At 46.3% G+C, this 25,919-nt stretch overlaps 1 protein-coding gene across 1 annotated transcript in view; it reads right to left on the bottom strand.

Moving 5' to 3' along the window:
* HMGCLL1 (3-hydroxy-3-methylglutaryl-CoA lyase like 1) overlaps positions 1 to 25,708 on the bottom strand; it is a 60,638-nt gene extending 34,930 nt beyond the window's left edge. Inside the window, exons 1-5 of the mRNA XM_083495679.1 lie at positions 25,469 to 25,708; positions 16,793 to 16,870; positions 16,125 to 16,232; positions 5,034 to 5,129; positions 2,262 to 2,410 (exon numbers count right to left, since the gene is read on the bottom strand). Of these exons, the coding sequence (XP_083351805.1) occupies positions 2,262 to 2,410; positions 5,034 to 5,129; positions 16,125 to 16,232; positions 16,793 to 16,870; positions 25,469 to 25,585 (548 nt within the window). The 5' untranslated portion in view covers positions 25,586 to 25,708. The remainder of the gene's footprint in view (positions 1 to 2,261; positions 2,411 to 5,033; positions 5,130 to 16,124; positions 16,233 to 16,792; positions 16,871 to 25,468) is intronic.
* Positions 25,709 to 25,919: the final 211 nt, after the last annotated feature.

Raw genomic sequence — 25,919 nt, forward strand, 5'->3', positions numbered from 1 at the left:
CCATTTCTTGCTGCAGTGAATACTGTCCATTAAATATGCACTGCAGGTCCAGGTATTGTGCTCCCCAGTCCCCAACGCCACAGAGAATTAAAATAACATGGAGACTGGTTTGGGGATCGAAACAGGCCACAACTATCTTGGATACAGATGAAAGAGGTTTGGCTTGGGCATGGGGCAATCAAAACACTACCGGCCTGCCTGCCGGAAGTGACACATAGGTCAATCTGGGCGGGGGGTTCCTAAGACTTGCATCAAATATGGTGACCCCTGCAGGGACCACCGTCTGGGGGAATGTCATTGGCCCTGGTCCCCAGCTGGGCATGAGGACATGGCAAACCCTCCCCCGCACCCCTTTAATGGGATACCCCAGCACTTGGAGGGGCAGGCAGAGACTACAACCTCAACTCCATCCAAGACAAGGATTGCCACAATGCCCAACCAGTTGTGACGACTGTTATGAGGTAGGCAAAACCACCAGGACAGGACACTGATGTCGCAATTCCCTCACCAGGGCCTTGCGGGAGTGTCTGCTCTACTTCTTGAATCTACTTCTAATCAACTTCATTGAATGTGACCCTGTAAAATCATGGAGTCTGTGTACATAAAAATTTATTCGTGGAATTAATAGAATTAAGGTATTAGTAAAGGTATTTGATAATTACTTAATTAGAAAACTAATCAGTAAAAGTGCTAAGGGAACATACCAGCTTCCTTCCTTTCTTTTTAAAATGAGCCCTTGAATTCTTCCAGTAAATACTTAAATATTTTAGTGCGACAACGGGCAACATAGAGCGCTTTCTGTGATGATTTAGTAAATGCTGCTCCAGCTGTAGCAACACAACAACAGAGTGAAGCTTAAGTTCTCAGCGAAGTTTTCAAGTACATTTTCCATTAATTTCACCCACTGCCGTTGATTTACGCTTACTACACACACATCAGGTTGCCAGTGAAAACAGAAAACCAAAACTGAAACCTTTAAAATTATTTCTGAAAGTAGCTCTTTTTTTTCTTTTTCTTTTTTTGCATTGCTCCCCATGGGCCGTTACGTGGCAAATGGGAACGCAATCGGGCATTTCTTATGACAGCAGCGGCAAAGCTTTTTCCTTTTCATGTTGCTGTAGAACACAAATTAAAAGGATGAAAGCCTCTGTCCTCATTCCCTTCCCCTTCACTTATTCCACCTATTGGCAACAGCTTACAAACACAATAAAGAGGGGGTGCCAATAGCCCTCACCCCCCTTACTCTTCCACATCTGAAACAATTTTCCAAAAAATACTGTTTGGGCAACACAAAGCTTGGGCATTTCATAGAATTGTAGAGTTGGGGGGGACCCCAAGCGTCATCTAGTCCAACCCCCCTGCAATGCAGGAATCTCAGCTAAAGCATCCAAGGTCCATGACCTTCTGAGGGAGTCAGTTCCACTGTCCGACAGCTCTTACTGCCAGAAAGCTCTTTCTGATATTTAGTCAGAATCTCCTTTTTTGTAACTTGAATTTGTTGCATAGAGAGGTTGGGTGGCAAAGTGAAATAACTGGAGCTACGGTCCTAAACACACGCTTTTTGAGGCTATGGAATTAAACCCCAGAAAGGCAGTGTGGTGGGGCTGTGCCACGGAAGAACACCCCCCCACACACACACAGCTGCAGCAGCACTACAGGGGCTTATCTGGATGGTCCCCAACCTTGGTTATAAGACTCCAAGGCCAAAATTACACACACACACACACACACAGAGAGAGAGAGAGAGAGAGAGAGAGAGAGAGAGAGAGCCCTCCCGCCTCTTTCCCAAAGCTGGGCAAGTGCCAGCTAGGCTTTGGGAAGGAGCGGGGAGGACTCTAGGACCCAGTCAGAGCCCTCAAGTCTCCTTCTCCAAGCCCAGCACTTACTAGGCTTACCTGGGAACGAGGCGGAAAGGCAAAAGCGCCCCTTCAGCTCAAGTAAACTGGACCTAAATCTGCCTCTGATCTGGATGGTGTGATTACAGGTGGCGAGATCAGGACTGTGCAGACATACCAGCAAAGCCCATCTGGCTCTACCAGCTGTGTGCCAGTCCAGCTGTGGCCTAGCCACCCGCCACCTTCACCCTGCTGGCCACTCCTGAATTGAACACAGCAAGCGAGTCCTTCCTCTGTTCCCTCCATCATACATGCCACAGTCCGTTTCTGTTTCTAAAAAAAACTTCTCAGCATCATGAACTTATAGGCAGCTTTCACAAATTTGCTAGCTTGGTTAAACACAGCCTTTTTCATTTTTTATTTTACCCTCGCACTGGAATGTCCATCTTCCTGGCAGACTTCACGACATCTTCAAATCTTTCCATGCTTTCGTTAATGCTGCAGTTAATATTCATTTTGCTGAAAGACTCGGAAGCCGCACCAAAGACGGACACTTCTGTTGCACCGGCAGCAATCTGAAAATCAAACAGGACCAAAAGACAGAACAAATGTGATTGGGTTTTGTTTATTCCCCCTTCCCCAGTAAATAAATTTACATCTTTCTTTCTTTTTGCATGCTATGTTTAGCAGTAGCCCTACCATCTGAAGCATTAGTTAACAAAGTTTAGTCCAGAAGAAATCATTCCCATTGATTTAAATGGAAAATGACTTCAACTGGTGTCACACCATGCTTGTTTGTTTACTTTGAAGCAAGTCCCACTATGTTGCATGGGATTTACTCTCCTGGAGACGTGCATTTGCACTGCAGCTGTAATAAACTAAACTCATTGCCTCTGTTGCTTCATGATGCTATTATTCTAATGATCTCTCCGGGAAGCAACACTGATTTTGCTTTACAGAAAGCCTCTTTTTCCACATGTTTAAAATGAGTTACGAAAGCTCAAGTGAGGCACCGGCCCTAAAATTATCTCAATGTCCTTTTGAGCAAACCTGTGTCATTGAAATAAATGGGAGTCCTCTAGATGATGAGTTTCCCACATGGAAACAAGTGAAGGTTTTGAGGCAGAAGGCCATGCACTTTGCACAGTCTCTATGGGGCTCACAGAAAAGCCTTAACTGTTTATGTGAATTAAATCTCTCTTCTCCTCTAAAGCTAGGGTTGCCATATTTCAAAAAGTGAAAATCTGGACACAAAAGTTGTTGAGCTTTTGTAGTTTTGCTAATGAAAATTGCCAAAATCGACACTACCGGCAGGGGCTGCCATATATCCAGAATACCAGCTATGTCTGGATGTAATGGCAACCCTACTAAAGCAGACTTCTAGAAATAAGACGGTCCTGTTTTCTGCAAACACTCCTACATGTGCCTAGATCACTAAATGCTGTCAAATGCAGGTGGAAAGCAAAGATGAGGTGTAACAGATTGTTTTTTGGCATTTCATTTTTAAGTAGACACCAAAAACCATAATGTCAACTTAGAAAATGTGTAGTTGACCTCATTCCCTCTATTACCAATCCAAGTCTTCCCACGCCAGGGGTGGGCGATTCTGTCAATTTCAATTTCTCTCAGTTTCTCATTTGACCAGTCTCCAAATAAGTTCCACATTTCCACATCAGTTTCCATGTTGTCCTCATTAGAATTTGTCAGCATTTTATTGTGCATTTCTCCTGATTTACACATTTTTGTATGCAATTTTGCCCAATATGTGTAATTTTATAAGCCATTCCCTCTAATACAGGCATAGGCAAACTCAGCCCTCCAGATGTTTTGAGACTACAGTTCCCATCATCCCTGACCACTGGTCCTGTTAACTAGGGATGATGGGAGTTGTAGTCCCAAAACATCTGGAGGGCCAAGTTTGCCTATGCCTGCTCTAATAGAATGCACTTATGCATTTATTTATTTTTTACTAATATATGCACACGTCCCCTCTATTTTATGCATTCTTAAACAATTCTTCAATTGCAGAACCTCAAAATTCAGGGAAGTGCGAACTTTGACAAGCAGCTGTGTTTCAGCTCACATGTTGTTGTAAGAAGAGCAAATTAGAAAGATTAGTATTTGTATGCAAGCTGAAACTAATTTCTTCCTCACCTTTTGTTTCAGAATCACACAGATATAGCCAAAGGCACAACTTCCACAAATAGGACTGAAGAAACCCTGAAGAGCTACAAATCTGTTTTTAGGAAAGGGACTCCAAAAACAGCCCAATGGGGACTGAATATGTTCAGAGACCATGCATTGCTGGTAGCAAAGAAATGGAAAGGGATGTGTGCAACTGAGTTGCTGGAATCCTGAACAGCAGCACTCAACACAGCCACATTTTGTTGCAGACCCCACTTGTTATCCAGCAAAAGTTGTTGTTATGTACTGAGTTGAAGTTATTCATGTGAAATTTAGCATAGATTTCTGGTTGTGCTTATTTATTTCTCTTTGTTTGTTTCTTCAATTTGTATACTGCCCTTCATTTGAAGATTACAGGGCAGTCCACAACATCAAAATGCAAAATGAGAACACAAAATACATAATAAACCAAGAAGAAAAGCAAACCAATAACCCCCACTCCCACAAACACTTTTTAAAGGGCACAGAATGTTCTATCAGGTTGAAGGCCTGTTACAGAGAAAAGTTTTTGCCTGGCACCTAAATGAAGGCACCAGGCGAGCCGCCCTGGGGAGAGCATTCCACAAGCAGGGAGCCATCACAGAGAAGGCTCTAATGTTGACACCCTCCAGACCTCTGGTAGCCTAATTTATGTCACGGATAGGGTTAGATCATGCAATCTTGAGAGCCAGTATGGTGTAGTGGTTAAGAGCGGTAGTCACGTAATCTGGGGAACCAGGTTCGCGTCTCCGCTCCTCCACATGCAGCTGCTGGGTGACCTTGGGCCAGTCACACTTCTTTGAAGTCTCTCAGCCCCACTCACCTCACAGAGTGTTTGTTGTGGGGGAGGAAGGGAAAGGAGATTGTTAGCCGCTTTGAGACTCCTGAAGGGGAGTGAAAGGCGGGTTATCAAATCCAAACTCTTCTTCAAAAAAAAAAAAAAAGATCATGCAATCTTGACTTCTGATAAAAATAACTAAATATGTTTAAGACCCTGGAGCTTCACTGAAAGATAAAGCCATGCAGTATACGTACAGCAGAATGGAAGCCTTGAAGATTAGGGGTAAGGACTGGATAACGGACTCCAGGATAGCATTCTATTCCTCTCATGACCTCTGTGTGATCAGCCATCTTAAAAGACAAAATGTAGCTTCAGTTTCTTAAAGTCATATGACAGTATCAGATACTTATTCATTGGTTACTGACAAGGTAACTGAACCAGGTTTTTTTTAAAAAAAAATATGAGGTAGAAACACAGGACTGAACACAATTAAATATCAATAAAGTAAAACTTTGTTCATTTCACAAGAAGTCACATAGAAGTGATATTTGCACCAAAATGGACTGAACTTCCATGTCCAATTTTGCCCCTTCCCGTTATCCAAAGGACTGGATTGTTTGGATCTCTGGGTACCTATGTTTAGTGTAAAAACAATAGCATTTTTTAATTTTTTAAAAAAGTTTTTTAAAGGAATAAAATCACTTATTTAATGGCATCATCTAGTCTTCTTCTTTTTGCATTTCAAAGCCATGGGGGAGAAAAGATTATGCATGCTATATTATTATTATTATTATTTATTATTATTATTACTTCACTGTTAAGAGACTTTGGGCACTTCTGCATAGCAGCATATTGTGTGCTCAGAGAAGCTGATCCCTTTGCAGTTTCGTCATTGTAGGGAGGTGAATAAATGTGGCATTTTAAAAGGCTCATGACATCATCCTCATCAAAATGCCACCCCATATTATGTCCTATTTAACCTGGATTTACCATTTCTGTAGAAAACCCCAATTCCCCCCCCCCCAAGCCTATAGAACCCTTGTAACCTAATATTTCCAGGCTAAAACCCCATGTGCACTTATTTGAAAGCAGGGCTGCAAACACACTATAAAGCACATTCCAACCCTCTGAGAATTCTGGGCACTGTAGTTCACCCCTCACAGAGTTACAAGTCCCAGCAACCCTTAACAAACCACAATGCCCAGAATTCTTTGAGGGGGTGGAGGAGAATGTTATGTAGTGTAGTTTCACCCTGGGCCAACAGGGGGATACTGTATATAGTTTTCACTCAGGTCTGTAGATAGTTTTCACTCAGGTCCGCGTCTGTTATTTTAGGCGGGAACTCTGGGCTGTTGTGGTTACAATGTTGACAGCCGGCTGCCTATAAATACAGGCCGGCTGAGCTGTTCGCAGTCAGTTTTATTTCAGCTTACCATAATAAAGAGCTACTTGAAGAAATCGCTGTGCCGGCTGCTATGTCAACCCACGACTTAACACTGGCGACGAAGGTGGGATGGATGGACATCAGAGCACAGCCAGATGCGGCCAGCCTCTGAACTGAGCTGAATCACTGAGCTGAATCACAGAGCGAAATCACTGAGCGAAATCACTGGGCAGAACCAATTCAGAGCTGACTGTTCTGGCTAGAGCACTGTGTTCCATCCATCGCCCTTCACGCCGGCATCGGAATCATGGCTTCACTTGTGCCTCTACCGCCGTTTGCGCCAGCCTCTGAATCATGGGACTCCTACCTCGCTCGGTTCGACTGCTACCTCCAAGCCAACGAGCTGACAGCAGTATCAAAGGATCGGAAGCGGGGCCTATTCCTCAGCCTCTGTGGGCCTGAGGTGTTTGAGACGGCCCGAGCGTTGGTTGCGCCTGAAGCAGTCCAGGCAACACCATGGGACACGATCCAAGAGAAGCTCCGCAACCACTACGCACCAAAGCCGTCCAAGATTGCTGCCCGCCATGCGTTCTACCACCGGAACCAGGCAGAGGGGGAGTCAATCAACAACTACACCACCGCCCTGCGACAGGCTGCAATGCACTGTGAGTTCCGAGACTTAGACGATGCCCTGATGGATCGAATCGTCTGCGGGGTCCGGGACATCCATCTGCAACGGCGCCTCCTAGCCAAGCCAGAACTCACGTTACAGAAAGCCATTGAGGAGGCTGTGGCCTCAGAAGCTGCTGAACGCTCCGCCCAGGAGATCCGCAAGTCCAGCAGCCCGCGTCTTGCTAGGGAGCCAGTTCTGGTGCATCATGAAGAGGCCAGCAGTGAGGAGGCATCCTCCAGTGAAGACGATGACGTGCACCAGACAAAGCGGGAGCGCAGGAAGTTCCAACAGAAGTCCAAGGGCCAACCGGAATGTGCTGGCTGCGGAGGCAACCATTCCCGTGCCAAGTGTCGATTCAGAGACGCCATCTGTAGGAAGTGTTCCAGAAGGGGCCACATCGCTAAGGTCTGCCGATCGGCTCCGTCTGACACCCCCCCTTCATCGACTCGCAAGTCCAAGTCTTCACTCCAGTCTGCCAAGGAAAGTTGTTTCGCTCTCACCAACTGCCGCTGCCCGTCTGGAACCACGATTGGCCAAACCGACTCGCCTACGCGACGCAAGCTGAACGTCACGGTGCTCATTGAAGGAGCTCCATGTGACATGGAGATCGACACCGGGTCTGCCCTGTCCATCGTGTCATGGAGCACCATCAAAAGACTGGTACCCAGAGTGTCCAAAAGGCAACTCGACTCTCACCGCGTACACCTGAGAGACTACCAGGGAAATGACATTCCCGTGGTAGGCGTTGGCCGGTTCCGGATCGCCTTCAAGGATTTTTCGGGCCTGCTCCGGTTGGTGGTGGTCGAAGGTCAGCGGCCAAGCCTCCTAGGGCTAGACTGGTTTGATGCCCTCGGCCTGGAAGTCACCGGCATCAACTGCATCTCTAACGCAGAGACTGAGGGTCTGGTCAAAGACTTTGCCGAGGTTTTTGACGGCACCTTGGGCCAATATACAGGTACGCCCATCTCCTTTAGCCTTGATCCACAAGTCGCCCCCATCAAGCTAAAGCCACGCCGGGTTCCCTTTGCTCTCAAGGCTAAGGTGGATGAACAACTGGACAAACTGATCGCCCAAGGAGTTTTGGAGCCGGTTGACCACGCAAAGTGGGAAACCCCCATCGTCACGCCTGTCAAGCCAGATGGGTCGGTGAGAATCTGCGCTGACTACAAGTGCACGATCAACAAGGCACTTCAGCAGCACGCTTATCCGGTTCCTGTTGTCCAACACCTGATGCATTCCCTGGGTGAGGGTAAGGTCTTCGCTAAGCTGGACCTTGCCCAAGCCTATCAACAACTGCCAGTCGATGATGCCACTGCTGAAGCCCAGACGATCGTCACCCACCGGGGGGCTTTCCGTTGCCGCCGGTTGCAGTTCGGGGTGAGTGTGGCTCCTGGCATTTTCCAAAGCCTTATGGAGCGTCTCCTGCAAGGGCTTCCGGGCGTGGTACCATATTTTGATGACGTCTTGGTGTCTGCAGACTCACACCAGCAGCTGTTCGAGCGCCTCCGTGCCGTGCTGACCAGGTTCCAGGAGGCCGGGCTCAAGGTAAAGAGGGAGAAGTGCCAGATTGCCGTTCCACAGGTAGAGTTCCTGGGCTATCTTATCGATGCCTCCGGTCTTCATCCAACCACATCCAAGATCCGCGCTATCCAGCAGGCCCCCACCCCAAAGAACAAAACGGAGTTGCAGGCATTCCTGGGGCTGCTGAACTTTTATAACATGTTCCTGCCCCACAAAGCCACAGTGGCTGAGCCTCTTCACCGACTCCTTAGCACTAAGACGCCTTGGGCCTGGGGTCATCGGGAGACGGCGGCCTTCAACGCGGTCAAGGCTCTCCTTTCTTCAGACAGTGTGCTGGTACAGTACAGTGAATCCAGGCCGCTGGTCCTTGCCTGCGACGCCTCACCTTTTGGCATCGGTGCTGTCCTTAGTCACCGTTTTCCAGATGGAAGAGAAGCACCGCTCGCCTACTTTTCCAGGACACTATCTCCGACGGAACGGAATTACAGCCAGCTCGACAAGGAGGCATTGGCACTTGTGGCTGGAGTGAAGAGGTTCCATGAATACCTCTATGGCAGGACTTTTGAACTCATCACTGACCACAAGCCACTCCTGGGCCTCCTCGCCGGTGATCGTCCAACTCCACCGGTCCTCTCACCACGCATGCTGCGATGGACTGTTTTCCTGGCTGCCTACCACTACCGCCTCATCCATCGCCCGGGGAAATCGATGGGCCATGCCGACGCCCTCAGCCGTTGCCCTCTTCCAGCATTTGTGGAAGACCCGGCTCCAGCTTCATCACTCCTTCTGATTGAGGATCTTCCGGCAGCGCCAGTATCGGCTGCCACTGTGGCCTCCGCATCTGCCCAGGATCACACCATCAGCCGGGTGCTCAACTGGGTGTGGAGGGGGTGGCCACAAGGGCCTTTTGCATCGGAGTTCCAGCCCTTCGCAACCAGACAACATGAACTCTCAGCTCATCGCAGCTGCCTGCTGTGGGGAGACCGCGTCGTGATTCCCCAGGGACTCCGTCAGCGCGTCCTGGAGGCTCTGCACGTTGGCCACCCGGGAATTGTCAAAATGAAGGCGTTGGCTCGGTGTTACGTCTGGTGGCCTAATATGGACGATGCCATCACTGCCTGGGTGTCCGCCTGTCAAGCGTGCCAGGAGTCGAGGCCTGCACCACCGGCAGCTAAGGGACACACCTGGGAGACGCCAAAGACACCCTGGTCGAGGGTGCACATCGATCTGGCTGGCCCCTTTCACGGCCGGACCTTTATGGTAGTGGTGGACGCCTATTCCAAATGGCTGGAGGTCGCCCTGATGCCCTCCACCACTACCGAAGCTGTCATCCGGGTGCTGCGAGGCCTGTTTGCAACGCATGGGTGTCCTGATGTCCTTGTCTCTGACAACGGACCGCAGTTCACGTCAGGCACGTTTGAGCGGTATCTTTTGGGACTGGGCATCCGCCATGCCCTAACGGCACCCTTTCATCCATCCAGCAACGGGCAAGCGGAAAGAATGGTGCGCTCGACAAAAGAGGCACTGGCGCGCCTGGACCGGGGAGACTGGCATGAGCGGGTCGCCGAATACTTGTTCGTGCAACACATCACCCCTCATGCGGCCACAGGGAGGAGTCCTGCTGAACTGCTTATGGGCCACCGCCTCAGGTCACCGCTCGACCGGCTACACCCAGACTTTGCCGTGGCTGAACCCCCAGGCTGTGCCAACGCACCACGGTCATTTGTCCCAGGAAACCAGGTCTTTGCCCGGAACTATGTGGGGGACATCCCTTGGGTGCCAGCCACAGTAGTGGAAGTCACTGGACCTCGCTCGTACCAGGTGGCACTCGAAGACGGACGCTTGTGGCGACGGCACATAGACCAGCTTAGGCGCAGGGTTGGGGACTTGGACACTACCGAGGTGCCCCCAACTGCGCTTGCGGCTCCAGAAGAGACACGTACAGATGGCGAGGCCCCACCTACACCTCCCTCGCAAACTGCCAGCGTGGAGCCGAACCAAGCCGTTTCAGAACAGACTCAGACCACTCCACTTGCGGAGGCTCCACCCACAGCAGCGGATCCAGGGGAGTTGGTTCCAACGCCACCTAGGGTCGCACCACAGCCTCAGCGAGAACTGTGTGGCCCTCCGGACTTGGCTACCAGTCCCCGGCGGTCTGGCAGAGTTTCCAAGCGCCCAACTTATTTAAAGGACTATGTTGTTGGACAGGTATCACTGTTGGTCTAAGTATGGGAAATGTAACCGATATGCTTTTGTGCTTAATTGAACCATTACGCGTAGTGCTGTATATAAGGAAACCATTACGATTGTAACTAACGCCTTATCTCGGTGGGGAGGGGTGTTATGTAGTGTAGTTTCACCCTGGGCCAACAGGGGGATACTGTATATAGTTTTCACTCAGGTCTGTAGATAGTTTTCACTCAGGTCCGCGTCTGTTATTTTAGGCGAGAACTCTGGGCTGTTGTGGTTACAATGTTGACAGCCGGCTGCCTATAAATACAGGCCGGCTGAGCTGTTCGCAGTCAGTTTTATTTCAGCTTACCATAATAAAGAGCTACTTGAAGAAATCGCTGTGCCGGCTGCTATGTCAACCCACGACTTAACAGAGAATGTGCTTAAAGTGTGTTTTGAAGGCATCGTATATACACAGCCTTAGATGTACCGGATTCAACGGAGTTTGCTTCTGACTAGCCATGTATAGGATTGCACTGTTCCTGTTGTTTTAAATATTTCTAATGCTTTATAGGATTGGTATTATATTATTGCTACCTGGCAGGGTATCTACTTGCATTCTAAGAAAGCAGGACCGAAGTGGGGTAAGTAAATAATCACAGAAATGAACCCTGCCTTCTTCTTTCCCAAACCTTTAATCCCTTAATTAAACAAAGAATGTTGCCCACACTTCCTAGGCTAAGGAAAACCTTTGAAACCAAATAGTTAACGTAATGGTATACCAATGTGACAAAATCCTGCACTTTTTACAGCGTAACTGAAAATACAATTAACAGGCTAAAGGGAAGGTGCAATTCAAGCTCCATGAAACTTAATCATTGCAAATAAGGTTTATATAATGTATTTGTCCCCTCAATATTTTCCTTGTAAGCAGACTCTTACTTTAACATGTACTTTTAACATTTAGGCAATTAACTTTCAAAGTGCAACAGGATACTTAAGCAATAAGCCTTTCAATGGCAGCCCTTTATCATTCTTGGCGATTTCGATTATAGGTGTGGGATCCTGTTTTAGATGGCACCTTTGCTACTGCAGAACTCCCCCCACACACACACACACTTTTTCTGGCTTTTTCTAGTCAGAAGGTCTCTGCCAAACAAAACATTAGCAGGGAAATGGTAAAAGGGCTTTAAAATGCAAGGCAGACAGACAGAAAGGAGATGGAAACATAACTAGTCAATCTATTCTCAGGACCAGAGAAAATAAAGTGCGCTAAGAATTTTGAACTCCATCTCCAAGTTAACATGGCCATGGCATATAAACAGAATGTAATCTAAATATCAACTGAGCCATTCAAACAAAACACTCAGGCTTGAAATGGGAATAAAATCCCCTCTCCCAACATCCAAAAAAGCCCAGGCCAAATTTGCTACCCAAAAGGGCTCACAGGAAAAGGAAGAAATGAAAAACACATTTCCAAAAATTAAAAAATCAGGGGGGGAATGAAAAGGGAGGTATATGGTTGCTTTAGATTGTAGATATTCCTTGAAGGAACAACCTTGTCCTCTGTTCTGATTCAGCTTTCCCTGACCTGGTGCCCTCCAGATGTTTGTGGACTCCAACACCCATCAGCCCCTGCCAGTGTAGCCAATGATCTGGAAAAGTGGGAGCTGTAGTCAAAAAACAGCTGGAGGGCACCAGGTTGGGGAAAGATGGAGTACAACATGAACTGGCGTAATTTATTCTAGCGTTGTGAGCTAGACAGAGTTTTTAGTGTGAGCTTCTAGTAAAATATGGGGAACATAAGATAGCAAGACAGTTCACCAGGTTTGGCAGATTTCCCTCCTTTGTGTGGGCCAAACTATACAACTATACATTATGACAGAGATGCATGAATACAATGCCATACCCCTCAACTGTCCCGGGAAAACACCCCGTTTTGTCACGCAAGAGCATGGTGGTCATTTTGGGCACCACAATCTTGCCCCGAAAAAGTGCTTTGGCCGTGGTCTTGCATGGGTCACTCACCCAGGAGCATGGCCTGGAAAACGTGCATCCCGGTTTTTGACCTGTACATGTTGGAGGGTATGCAACCCTGCGCCCGCGCCCCCTTTCAAATAGTGGAGGGGTGGTGGTGTTGATTGGGACCACTGCATGTGTGCTGCAGGGGTTGATTAACTCTTCCTGAAAAGCAGGCATTGGCAAACTTGGCCCTCCAGATGTTTTGGGACTACAACTCCCATGATCCCTAGCAAACAGGACCAGTGGTCAGGGGTGATAGGAATTGTAGTCCCAAAACATCTGGAGGGCCAAGTCTGCCTATGCCTGCTGAAAACTGTTTTAAGCACTGCATACAACCAAGATTTCAAGACCAGATTTTCTCCTGAACTGTTCTGAGTCATCATGCTTTATAGCTGGGGGGTCAAGGGGCTTGCCAGCCCCATGATCCCTCATTGCAAACGTCTGACAACGCTGCATGGCCCCTCCTGCGCTGCCCAGAGCGGCCTGATCTGCTCTTCACCAGCTCTTCCTCCCGTTAGGCTTCCCAGTGATTGGTTTCATCCATTGTTTGCAGTTCAGGGTATTAGGCAATAAATCTTGAACTACTTGGATAGGAACCTCATGAAAGGAAACCAGACGCTGAGAACGTCCTCCTTTGTGCAATCATGTTATAATTTCGCAACAGAGCCCTGTAGACACTGGTTTGGCTTAACGGGGTGGGGCTTTTTCTACAAGCGGCACTCTATCCATCTTCTGGCGGCAGAGGTTTAAATAACCAGGTGAACAAGAATGATTCCAGATCCTGTTCTTCCTCCCTCAACCCCCTAAAATGCAAAAAAAAACAACAAAACATTTTGGATCAACTTAAACTCTCCAGGTCCAACTTTCACCTGATATTTGCTGTTCTTGGCCTCCATTCTGAAAAGTGAGATTGAGCTCTAGAGTGCAGTCTTCTGCAGCAGCAGCAGCAGCTGTCTCTTTTAAGGTGGCTTTCATCTCAGGCAGGAGGGCCCTGAGATGAGTTCTTTTAATTTAAAATAGATTACCATGGCATCAGCTAAAATCACTAATATGCTTTCGGAGGTCCGCTTAGTTGCTGCGAAGTCTGGGGCTGGAGAAGAGCTCAAGGGGCAGGATCTGTCATATTCTCTGCTTTCAGTAGGACTTCCTTGGCCTTGTCAGCTGTAGCTTCCTGCATCTGAGGTCAGGAAGAAGTATCTTAGGCTTTTAGATGGGACAAAGTAACCACTTGCTTTACCGCCATCCCCACCTGCCCACTTTCATGTTGTGCCTGGGTTATGAAGATTATTCGGGCTTTTTATTAAAGCAGCGGTAGATAACTTCTATTCTGCAGGACTATTTAGGCCTGCTAGTCATCCCCATTTGGACTGTGGCATTGTTTGGTCCAAACCAAGTTCTGTATTAAAGTTTTAAGAGTAGAGCAACTGACCTAACTGTATGCCAGGAAATGGAACTCATGGAACTCCCATATATTTTCTCCATTTTAGGAATATTTGGGTAGGTAAAATATCCCTCATGGGAGCAACACACCAGAGACACCTTTGCAGTAATAAAAGTTCAAGCTCCATCAGTGTAGTGAAAAACTGGTGGTCTGCAAAGCCTTCATTATTAGAAAGACAAATGTAGGCATTTCCATCTGAAAGGCAAATTGCCCTGGTAGCTTTACATACAAAATTTTAAAGTCTCTTTTTCTTCAAATTTGGCACAGTGAGGAAAGAGTTGGGGTACAGGTGCAGCTTGCATTTTAGCTCTGCATTGACTGACGCAGCTGTCAAGCTGCGCCAATTAAGTAACTAAGACACCAAATTCAGGCCACAATCTTCACCAACAAACTACCTAAATTCAAACCCATTCTGGGATCCTAATATAGTTAACAGACACAGACCTACCTATCTCAAAGGCCATTCATTGCTTGGTAACTTTATGATAAAAATCAACATTTACTCTATAGATTAATCTCATGAGGAGTGAGGACAGGAAACTAACACAGAAGCTCTCTGTGGCATGACACACACTACTAATACTAGGCTCTCCCCAGCACAGTGCAACACCAGGAATATTTCTGTTTCACCCAATTAACATTATTGATACGGAAAGGGCTGCCAAGTCCCATTCAGTCCAGGAAACTGTCCGAAATAAATGAAGACTTTTGGTATATTGAGGATCACTTTGGTCAATTACTTGCTATTATAAGCTTACTGAAGACAGATGGATTTGATATCCACAGTGGCTGATTGCTTTTGCACCTCCACTGAATGAACGTTTAATTCTTATTCCAACTCATTGGGCCAGCTGATTTAAACCAGGCTCTGCTCCCTTGTTGCTACAATAGTAAAATGTCAGATTTGACATCAACTGAGCACTAGAGGCTCCACGTAGAAATATGGAATGACAACAGTGGTGTCTTGCCAGCAGAAGACCCTGAGTTTAATGCCCATCAACTGCAGGTAGAGCTGGGAGACACTCCCATGTAGAATGCTAAAGGACCACTGCTGGTCAGCGTAAACAAGACTGAGCTTGATGTGTCATGTGACAAAGGTATTTGAGAGCAGAAGCAGTAAAGGAGTCTAGAAATGTTGTGAAATGCTGAAAAGCTGCAGAATCATTTAGCATGCTGAATCACTGTGACTCATCTTGAGGAGGACTCATTCTCTGTATAAGTACAGTCAAACCTCGTTTTGCAGACAGGATCCATTCTGGAGGCCCACCCACAAGCCGAAAATGACGCACATCAAAGCGCGATTTAGCGCTACTGTGCATGCGCAAGCAGCAAACCTGGAAGTAACCCATTCTGGTACTTCTGGGTTTGCTGTGGACACAAGTGGAAGCAGATGCAGAATGAGGTTTGACTGTATCTGCTTGCAGGCAGACTCAGTCTGTGTGTCTGTGAATGGTGAAGCCTGTGCTCTGTGAAGCTTGTGCTCAGTGGAGACTGTTGATGCGTAATGTGTGACTCAATAACTCCGTGTATGCTCTGAAGCTAGTTTAATCTTCTGTTCACCATGCTGTTATTTGCAAACAAGTTCATTTTAACTCAGTAAAGCTTTTATTCTTTTACCAAAGAAGAGTCTGTCTTATTAATTTACATTGCACGTAATGATGGACCAATTGAGCCAGTGTGGTGTAGTGGTTAAGAGCAATAGACTCGTAATCTGGTGAACCGGGTTCGCGTCTCCGCTCCTCCACATGCAGCTGCTGGGTGACCTTGGGCTAGTCACACTTCTCTGAAGTCTCTCTGCCCCACTCACCTCACAGAGTGTTTGTTGTGGGGGAGGAAGGGAAAAGGGAATGTTAGCCACTTTGAGACTCCTTCGGGTAGTGATAAAGTGGGATATCAAATTCAAACTCTTCTTCTTCTTCTTCTTCTGACTTGACATAAAGCAGCTGCTACGTTCCTCTGTCCTGAGTGCCAAGTGTGGACAAGGCAGGGCAAAGTCAGGTGGGAGGTGACTAGCAGGTATAAGGCATAAGGTGTAGGGGGTGATGGTTCAGAAAGACATTCCTGCTATGGGAAACCTACATAGCATAAAAATGCTGGATCCTTCTGTACAATGCATTTTTCAATTTACCTACCTGAGGTACCCATTTCGAAGAAACAAAGCTCGTCACTTCTATGACAGGCAAGCCTGTTTTGGAAAGTCGGTTGATGAATTCAATTTTGACATCTGTAGGGACTATAGCCTGTGGGAAAGTAAGGGGTAGACCGGTCTTGGTACAAAATGTAGCATGTGGCAAAAGCGTTTTGAACAACAATAACAGGTATTTTTAACGCTCTAAAATAAAAATGGCAGATACTGCAGACGGGTGCTATTTTTTTTTCAGGCAAAAGCAAATTGGCACACCTACAGGGATATGAGTATGACAGGGAGGTGGGGAGGTCAGGGCAATGTGAGCACACCAGCAGTGCCCCTGCCCCCAACTTTGTTCCCACGCTGCCCTCGCAACATCCAGGTACATGGTAACAATGAATGTGCTGGGAAGCCAGGTCTGTGGTGGCCCCTGCTGCCTGCCAATTGCTCCTGGCTACAGCTTCCCCCCGCCTGCTGTAGAAATGCTGTAGAAAGATATTAAAAGCCCTCCATACTCAATTAACTACACATGTGTTTGTGTGCGTTTGAAACCAAAGTTCATGCACACACTGAAGCACTTCAGTCATACGTATTTCAGAAGATCCATTTCATGCTTTAAACTTCCTGGCTTTCATGCGTAACTCAGCACTTCAACTCACATTGTCCACTTACCTTTTCATTCTGCAATCCATCTCTAGGCCCGACTTCTACTATTTTAACAAATTCGGGAAATCCACTTGTGAGCAGTTCCTGAAACAGAAAAGTGTGTAAATAAATAAAAGATAATTTGTGCTAGGGCTCCCACTCTGTGGCACTGCCCCAAAGAGTTTTGTTTCAAGTACTGAATTCGTTCCGGAGGTCTGTTCTTAACCTGAAACTGTTCTTCACCTGAAGCACCACTTTAGCTAATGGGGCCTCCTGCTGCCGCCACGCCACCGGAGCCCGATTTCTGTTCTTATCCTGAAGCAAAGTTCTTAACCTGAAGCACTATTTCTGGGTTAGCGGAGTCTGTAACCTGAAGCATATGTAACCTGAAGCGTATGTAACCTGAGGTACTAGGGATGAGTCTAGGAGTGGGCAAGTTATAAAAAAGAAAAAATTCTCAGAATATGTTGAGAGTACTTTTCAAACCACCAATAACAACCACAAGGTGTTCCCACAGTGTTAGGATTAAAGAGTAGATATTTGTCAGGAAACATGTGATAGATCATACCTCCTCCAAAAATAAAGTTTACACAGCCAAAACATATATTTGTGAACAACTTCTTCTTCTTCTTCTTCTTCTTATTATTATTATTATTATTATTATTATTATTATTCCTATCTAAAACCAACTGCGTTGCATGCAGAATGTCCCAGGTTCAATCCCTGGTATCTCCTGTTAGAGACCCCTATCTGAAACTTTGGAAAGATGTTGCCAGCCAATGTAGACAACAGTGAGCTCGATGGACCAATGGTCTACCTCTGCAAGGCAGCTTCTGTGTACCTAAGGCTTGGTGACTGGCAGCACCTGTGGCAAATCTGCTCCAGAGTTACCAATCTAGAGGGGATGCTTGCCTATGACCATTTGTCTTGTTGGCAGGCTACTTTGAGAAGTGGGGGTTGGCCATTAACACCCCACTATCATTCCTTTCCTTAAACGTCCCTTCAGAAAAAAACCCATTTTCAACCATGGCCTTAGACCAAAGGTTCAGAACTTGAAGTCCTTCAGATTATGTCCCATAGGCCCCAGACAGCAGTCAATGCAGGAAGTTGTAGTCCAGGGACATCTGGAGGATCACAGCTTGCCTTATATCAGAGTTTCCCAAACTTGGGTCTTCAGCTGTTTTTGGACCACAATCCCCATCATCCCTGACCACTGGTCCTGCTACCTAGGGATGATGGGAGTTGTAGTCCAAAAACAGCTGGAGACTGAAGTTTGGGAAACCCTGCCTTAGAAAGAAGCCAATTGGGAAGCGGTGGGGGAGAGAGAAACTAAAACTTGGGAAATTCAGAAAGAAAATGAAGATGGGCCTATGACAACTAAAGATTTCAGATTTGACTAATAAGGCTATCCAAAAAATTCAAAAAGCCATAGGGTAGAATTAAGCTATTGTGAAGTAATTACCACAAATAATCAAGCCTTGTTCAGTATGCAAAGCCAGTATGCTAAATTCAAACAGGTCACAAATGAAGGGAGTTGTAGTTCAGCGTGTGGAGGACCACAGGTTCCCTTCCCTCTCCTAGACCAGAGCAACATGAGCAAGCAGACTGTAAAAGTTGCTGCAGCATGGTGAAACATAAGGTTCTTGCTTCAATATCTGAAGCTCTAGCCATTTAAAAGGTCTATGCCTTCTTAACTATGACCTTCATTTCATTAAGTCCCAATTAACCATGGAAGTATCAATGAGGAGGGGAAGATTTGTGCAGACAGAAGACAAGACTTGCAGGACAGGTGCCTGGGTAGGAGTCAGGAACTGATTTCTGTAGGAGAGGACACTGACAAGCGTTGGGGAATAACTGGGGAATATTAGTTAATCCTGAAGTCCCACGTGTGTGGGAAACTACAAAAGAATAAACTGCTGACTGCCTGGAATTCAAAAGAGACTCACTCTCTTGCCGAAAAAACCCCCAGAAGAGTTTAAAACAGAAATATGTGCAGAGTTTGCAAAGTGCTGAAAATTTAGGTTGTTGGAGCTCAAAATGTCCCAGTATTAAGTGCTCTCAAATGTGCTCCCCCACCTCTACCCTTCTCCGAGTGAATAGACCACAACCTTAAGTAAGTTTAAATGCTTTACTTACAATAATCAGAGCATTGTTCAACCCTACAGCAGTAACAACACAGGGAAGGTGCTCCTGGTTACAAAATACATTAGTTGGTCTCAAATATGTGGTCTGATTCTGGAGCCCCAGCCTCAGATGTCTGCTCAGTTACGTGGTTTAAAGTGAAGGGGGGGGGAGAGAGAGAGAGAGAGAGAGAGAGAGAGAGAGAGAGAGAGAGAAAGAAAGAAAGAAAGAAAGAAGCCTTACTTCCTACCTCCCCAAAAGTGAGGGAGCATGACCTAGCCTTCTTTAGCAATTCTATGATCCTTAACCTCCTTCATTTACTAAAAAAGCATACGCATACACTGTTAGGTTTGACTGCAAAATCTTCCACAACTGGAACTCGAAATGTGCACAACGAAATGCATCATTGTTTACCCAAGGCACATATTTTGACATGGCTCACACTGGGGGGCTGGGGGCAGGTGTCTTAAATTTTTGTCTCTAGAATCTGAAGGGGAAATGAGCCTCACAACGCTGTGCCTTTGGGTATATCTCTCGCATCCACCATCGTGGGTGTCACCTCCCTTGCCACAAACTGCTTTGCAAGTTAAATTAAATCCCATGTAGTAACATCCTTCAATGACTGCTAAAGTACAGTTTTAAAAAAAATCCAGTACAGTTACTATGCATTTATGTGAGCGGTGTAAAAAGAAATGGGAAACAGCTGCACAACATCTCTGATCACATACGGCATCTGGCAGGCTAAACCTTCCTTGGACCAAGCTAGGCCCACACTTGCAGAGAACATAAACCTATTTTATTTAAATATAAAGGCAAAACTTTCACATCTGCTAAATAACATCTCCCACCCCTTTCAGAAAGTGCTTTTTCTTATAAGTGGAAGCCCTCCTGACAAAAGGGCATTGCATTTTGAGGTTTTCCATGATTATCAGATAATTGCGCTTACAAGGCAAATGCCACATTCGTGATATAAACACATCTGTGAAAGAAGCAAGAGGATCTGAAGTGTGCTAAACGTATCATACCTTAAACAGGATGCGTTCAAAACGTGCATAAAGCTTTTATTGTCATAATAATTTTCAACCGTTATGAGCCAAATCTTGTCACATTGACTGGCACAGGCACACACCCGTAAACCTGCGTGTACAAGTGGAGTCAAAGGTCAGGAACATGTTATTGCATATTGTAGGGGGTCACCAATGTGATGCATTCCAGATGCTGCTAGACTACAACCTATAAATAAAAAATATATCCAATATTCTCTCATCCAATGGTTGTATCCAATGGAAGTCCTACCCAGAGTAGACCCACTGAGAAACAACACATGCTGTATATCTAATGGACATTTAAAGCACATGACTTTAAAGAATTATGGGAACTGTAGTTTAATGGTGCTAAGAACTGGAGCCCTCTAAGAAGCAAATACAGTTCCCAGAATTCATTAGAGGAATCCATGTGCTTTAAATGTGTGTTGGATATTCTTAAATGGAGTGGATCTGCAGTGGAATCAAAATGGTGGAGCCAGTGTGGTGTAGTGGTTAAGAGCAGTAGTCTCGTAATCTGGTGAACCGGGTTCGCGTCTCCGCTTCTCCACATGCAGCTGCTGGGTAACCTTGGGCTAATCACACTTCTCTGAAGTCTCTCAGCCCCACTCACCTCACAGAGTGTTTGTTGTGGGGGAGGAAGGGAAAGGAGAATGTTAGCCACTTTGAGACTCCTTCGGGTAGTGATAAAGCGGGATATCAAATCCAAACTCTTCTTCTTCTAGTTCCATTAATTTAATGGGTCTACTCAAGTTCTAGATTGAAGACAACCTCTAATCTTGCTGTGCTGCCCCTGAACTTCTCACTGCTCAGGAAACCGGGGTGTAACAGACTAGTGCCTGTAGGATCAGAATAGCAGGAATTTCTTACACAATATTAAATAACCTCTGTTCCTTGAAAAGCTCAAAGCGGCACTCAAAATTTAAATACATAAACATCAAAATGTGCAATTGGCAAAAGTAGAGAACAAACCTGAGAAAAAATCACTCCTGTCAAACAGAACTTAAATTTTAAAAATCGCATTTAAACTTAAGCCAGAATTTAAATATGAAAATTAAAAGCTAGAGGAAATTTCTTTTAAGAAAAGGTCTTAATTTGGCAGTTTCTGCACAAAGCTGTTGTCTGATGGGCTGTCAATGTAACATTTCTTCCTAAATTTGATCCAGCAAAAATGCATGTCTGATGGTTAAAGATAATGACTGGTTATTGAATTAGGTATTAGCTCTGTGAAGTGAAGTGAAGTGAGCACTATGGCTAAATTATGTTGAATATCAACAAGGAAACAGTTTACATGAAAGCCTAAGAGCCTCAAGCATTTTCCATTTATCAGGTGTTGCCAAAGAAGAACAAACAGCTTGTAAAACCAGCCATTCCCACCCTCCCCCAAAATAAAAAAGTACTGCTATGTAAATCGGAAAGTAAATTTCAGTTCCATACCCCTCTTCTGCTACCTCATTTGAGCAAGAGAGAAAAGCACTACCAGGGACTGTGATCATGTTGTTTGCCAAATACTTCCATGAAAACATTCCCCTCCACACATACACACGCATGCTTAGTTATAAATTGATGAAAATAGAGGTTTATAACAGAAAAATGCCAGTGACCTTTAATCATGGAATTACAGCCTTCTTTAAACGTATCCAACTGTAAGTGAATAAAGCAAACAAACGCGAGACACCCACATGCAGATACAAACAAGCACAAGCAGCTGCCTGCTAATCACTTCCTGGGATGTGAGATCTGGCATTCAAGGAAATCAACAGAAGATCCACCTCATGGGGAAGGACCATCGCTCAAGGTACAGCATCTGCTTTGCATGCAGAAGGTTGCAGGTCCAATCTCTGGCATCCACAGGCAAGGCTGCCAGAAGCCCTGGAGAACTGTTGCCAATCCAAGTAGACAATACTGAACTAGATGGTCCAAATGTCTGACTTGGTGCAAGATGGCTGCTTCTGGTCCTATCATCTTTGCCCATCACGGCTTGTAAGTTCAAGGGGGTGGGTCAAGGAAGCAATTAATGCCTCATTGCAGGAGGGGTAGTGCTGCCCCTTCCTTGGCCTCTGGGGTAAATGGACAACTACTACCCTACCATGAATGTCCCTTTCCTGGGCAAAGTGATTGAGAGAGTGGTGGACAGCCAGCAGTAGATGGTCCTGGATGCAGCAGTTACGTAGACCCATTTCCATCTGGCTTCAGCACTGACACACCACTTGGTCACCCTGATTACCATTATCAGGAAATAAATAGGAGAATGTGTCACCCTGTTGATTCTCCTAGATCTCCCCACAACTTTCAGTAGCATTGACTATGGGGTCCATACAGAGCAGCACTGTGAGTTTCCAGACAGGGACATTGGGTTACAGTGGTTCGGCTCCTTCCTACAAGACCACTCCCAGAAAGTAGTGTTAAGGGACTTCTGCTCAGCCCCATGGAACTTTTCCAGTGGGTTTCTGCAAGGTTCCATCTTGTCCCCCTAGCTATTCAATGTCTATTTTTAAAAAAATCACAGAAATTGGTCATTTGTGGATTCGGATGCTGGTGTCATTAGCATGAGGATGACACACATTCCACCTGGCTCAGGAAAGGCTGAGCATGGGATGGACCAACAACAGTAACAATGATGGAAGTACTACAAGAGTATACACAAGAAGAGAAAAATAAAAATAAATATGTGGGGACATAAACAGATAGCAAGTAGCCAACCTGAGAATGAAAACATGATGGAAAATACACAGCAATAAAATGGTTCCAAAGATCTAAGACTCTTAGCAACCTTAAAATTAAAACCATACTTTTTAAGGACATCTAATGGTAATAAACTGATTACCAGAAGTAATAATGGCTTCTAAAATCCATTAGATCAAAACACTTCTGAAATAATAGAACGCTCCAAGGGATATTTGCCAATTTGGAAACTACTTAATTTGGAAAATTAAAGTCCTCCAAGGACTGAAACTCATCAGGAATGTGTACATAAGAGGAAGCAGATTTTCCTCTGATGTTTAGAGCTTGGCTTATCTCTGTTTTACTTCCTTGTGTACCAAAGAAAACCTTCTGCAGATCTTCTAAGGGCAAGTTCACACACACACAATCTATATATCTATATATGCTGTGCCTCTAAAGTGCTTTAAAGGTACCCTAAAAATGTAAAGACTCAATGTGTGTCAAAACAGTCCATTACAGAGCCAAGCCATAATGTCCCAAATACATTTTTTTCTGATAATATTTCTAGATTATTCTTTTCCTCACTTTCTGTCCCTCCAGAAAAGTCACTTTGCATAATGTTCTCTAAATTCTCTTTTTTGTGGAGTCTGCACCACTGAAGCCACTTGAGCCTCAAACAACAGCAAAGAATCCACAAGTACCCCCAAGCTACGTGCCCATTCCTTCAGAGGGAGTGTAACTCCATCAAGAGTAGGCAATCTCTCATCCATCCAGTCTAGGAAACCACCCACTAACAGTGTCTCCATCTTACCTGGATTGAGGTTCAACTTGTTGGCTCTCAACCTTAAAAACATCCTCTCTATACCTAGCCATGGGACGCAGGTGGCGCTGTGGGTTAAACCACAGAGCCTAGGACTTGCCGATCAGAAGGTCGGCGGTTCAAATCCCCGCAACGGGGTGAGCTCCCGTTGTTCGGTCCCTGCTCCTGCCAACCTAGCAGTTCGAAAGCATGTCAAAGTGCAAGTAGATAAATAGGTACTGCTCCAGCAGGAAGGTAAACAGCGTTTCCATGCGCTGCTCTGGTTCGCCAGAAGCAGCATAGTCATGCTGGCCACATGACCCAGACTGTACGCTGGCTCCCTCGGCCAATAAAGTGAGATTAGGGCCGCAACCCCAGAGTCGGTCACGACTGGACCTAATGTTCAGGGGTCCCTTTACCTTTACCTTATACCTAGCCAGTGCATACCTGTGCTGCCTTATATCTGCTTGTGAAAAGGGAGAGGGCTTTGGGGTTTTGTTTTGTATCTGCTTGTGAAAAGGGAGAGGGCTTTGGGGTAAAGTTTTTTGCAACTTTATGTCAGTCGATATACCCCTTTCTACACAACTCAAATGTTTCCAGTCCCAAAAGCTATGCACTTCTGCCCACCCAAGGGTTAGACCTTTGTAACCGGAGGCTTGGATTTTTCAACAGATGTTTCCTATATCACAAAGTTCATATTGAAGAATATTCAATAAGGCAGAAATAATGATCCACACCATATGGCAATCCTGTCCCATTAGCTAATTTGTGGGGGGAGCTGTCAAAGTGGCTTTACTGACATTATAAGAGGTGACAACACACTGGGGGCAGGGTAGATAATGACTACCCTGGGCTTTAGCTACCTGCACAGTGCAAGAGATAAAAGGAAAGTATAAATTATAGTTGTCTCTCAGAGATGAGTCAGGAAGTGTGGCTTCCTGACTGCTTTGGGATACATGGTCCTGCTCAACTCAAAAGAGGGCTAGCTATCAAACAAGAGTAGTGACCTCTGGCCTGGCACAAGTCCCAATTTGGCCTGTGAGTCCATTTCCCCCAAACTATGCCCATTTACCTTCAAATGCCTCACATCCAGCTTGCACTTGGGAAACTGCATTAGAGATTTTGACAGGTGCATGTGCCAACCTGATGCCCTCCAGATCTTGCCAGACTACATCTCCCCTAATTCCTGACATATGGTCATGCTGGCTGTGGCTGATGGGAGCTGGAGGCCCACAACATCTGGACAGCCACAAGTTCCCCACACCTGACCCAGAAGGCAAGGGGATGCAGTGGTTATGGTTGCTGCCTCTGCTTGCTTGCTCATCTCAATCTCTCTGTCTTGGTGGCACACCAGTGAAGACTGGACCTGCTGGTCCCCAATTCAAGCTGCTGCTGCCCAGAGACTGGCAAGTGATCAGATGGGCAGCAAGTGGCCACTTCCAACTCTGCTTCCTCACCCTTACTGGGTGGCAAAGCAAGAAGCTACCATGCGATCCAAGGGAGAGCAGTTTCAACAACTGCACTGCCCAGAGGGAAAGCACAGGTGAGTGTTTGAAAGCAAAACTAACAGCTAAATCAAGAGAACTTAATGGTGTCTGTTTTATGGAAGAATGGAAACCTTTTCAGACTATTTAAACAAATATTATAGTATGATAAATTCACAAGCAGGATTTGAACAATGAGCAACAGAAAGAATGAGAGATTATTGTATAATGGTTATGATATTAAAGCATGAAGACAGGGTGAATAAAAAAAAACCACCATGGAAAATGGGATGGGAAGTCAATAAAACAAAAGAAAAATGTATTATGCAATCTTATGTGACATTTGTGGAAATTTAATTATATGTATGTATGTAATATAGAGGAGGCACCTCCAAGTCCAAAGTAAGTAGGGACCCCCACCCACCTGACGGGGGCCTAAAGTCCTAAACCATCCAAGGGGGCTTTCCCACTAACCCGGTGGTGGTCAGGCTCAGGGATCGGGTGGATCCCCCTAAGAGGCAGGGGTGGAGAGGTGAGGGCACTTGCTGCCCTACATCACCGCCGACCCCGTCCCTGCGTGGCGCTCAGGTACCTGCCCGGGATGCTGCAGCGCCGTGGGCTGCGGCGCCGCTTCTCCGATCCACAGCTGCTCCTTGAGGAGATGCTGGTAGCTGAGGCAGTGCTTCAGCGCCGACGGCATGTTGCCCATGGCCGCTGCTTCCTCAAGGTCGCCCGCAGCGCCGTCTCCTCCCCCCGCGGCCGCGGCCAGCCATCGCCGCTGCCGTCGCCGTACAGAGACCCGCGCCGGAACCGAGGCCCGGAGAGAGCGGAGGCAGCGCGCCCGCCTCAGCCAATCCGAGGAGTCGCCGTCGCCAGAGGCGGCGCTCATTGGCCGAGAGGGGCTGCCGGGAGTTCGCTGGGTCGGCGTCGTGATGCTGATGCTGCGGATGCTCAGGCAGCCTCAGCATCCTTCGCCAGGTAACGCAGCTGGGGGATAAGCGCATCCCAGAAAAGGCAAGAGAGAGGGCCAGGCTGCGCTCTCC

The sequence above is a fragment of the Podarcis liolepis genome, assembly GCF_965112155.1.
Source record: "Podarcis liolepis genome assembly, chromosome: 3".
NCBI classification, from domain to species: Eukaryota; Metazoa; Chordata; class Lepidosauria; order Squamata; family Lacertidae; genus Podarcis; species Podarcis liolepis.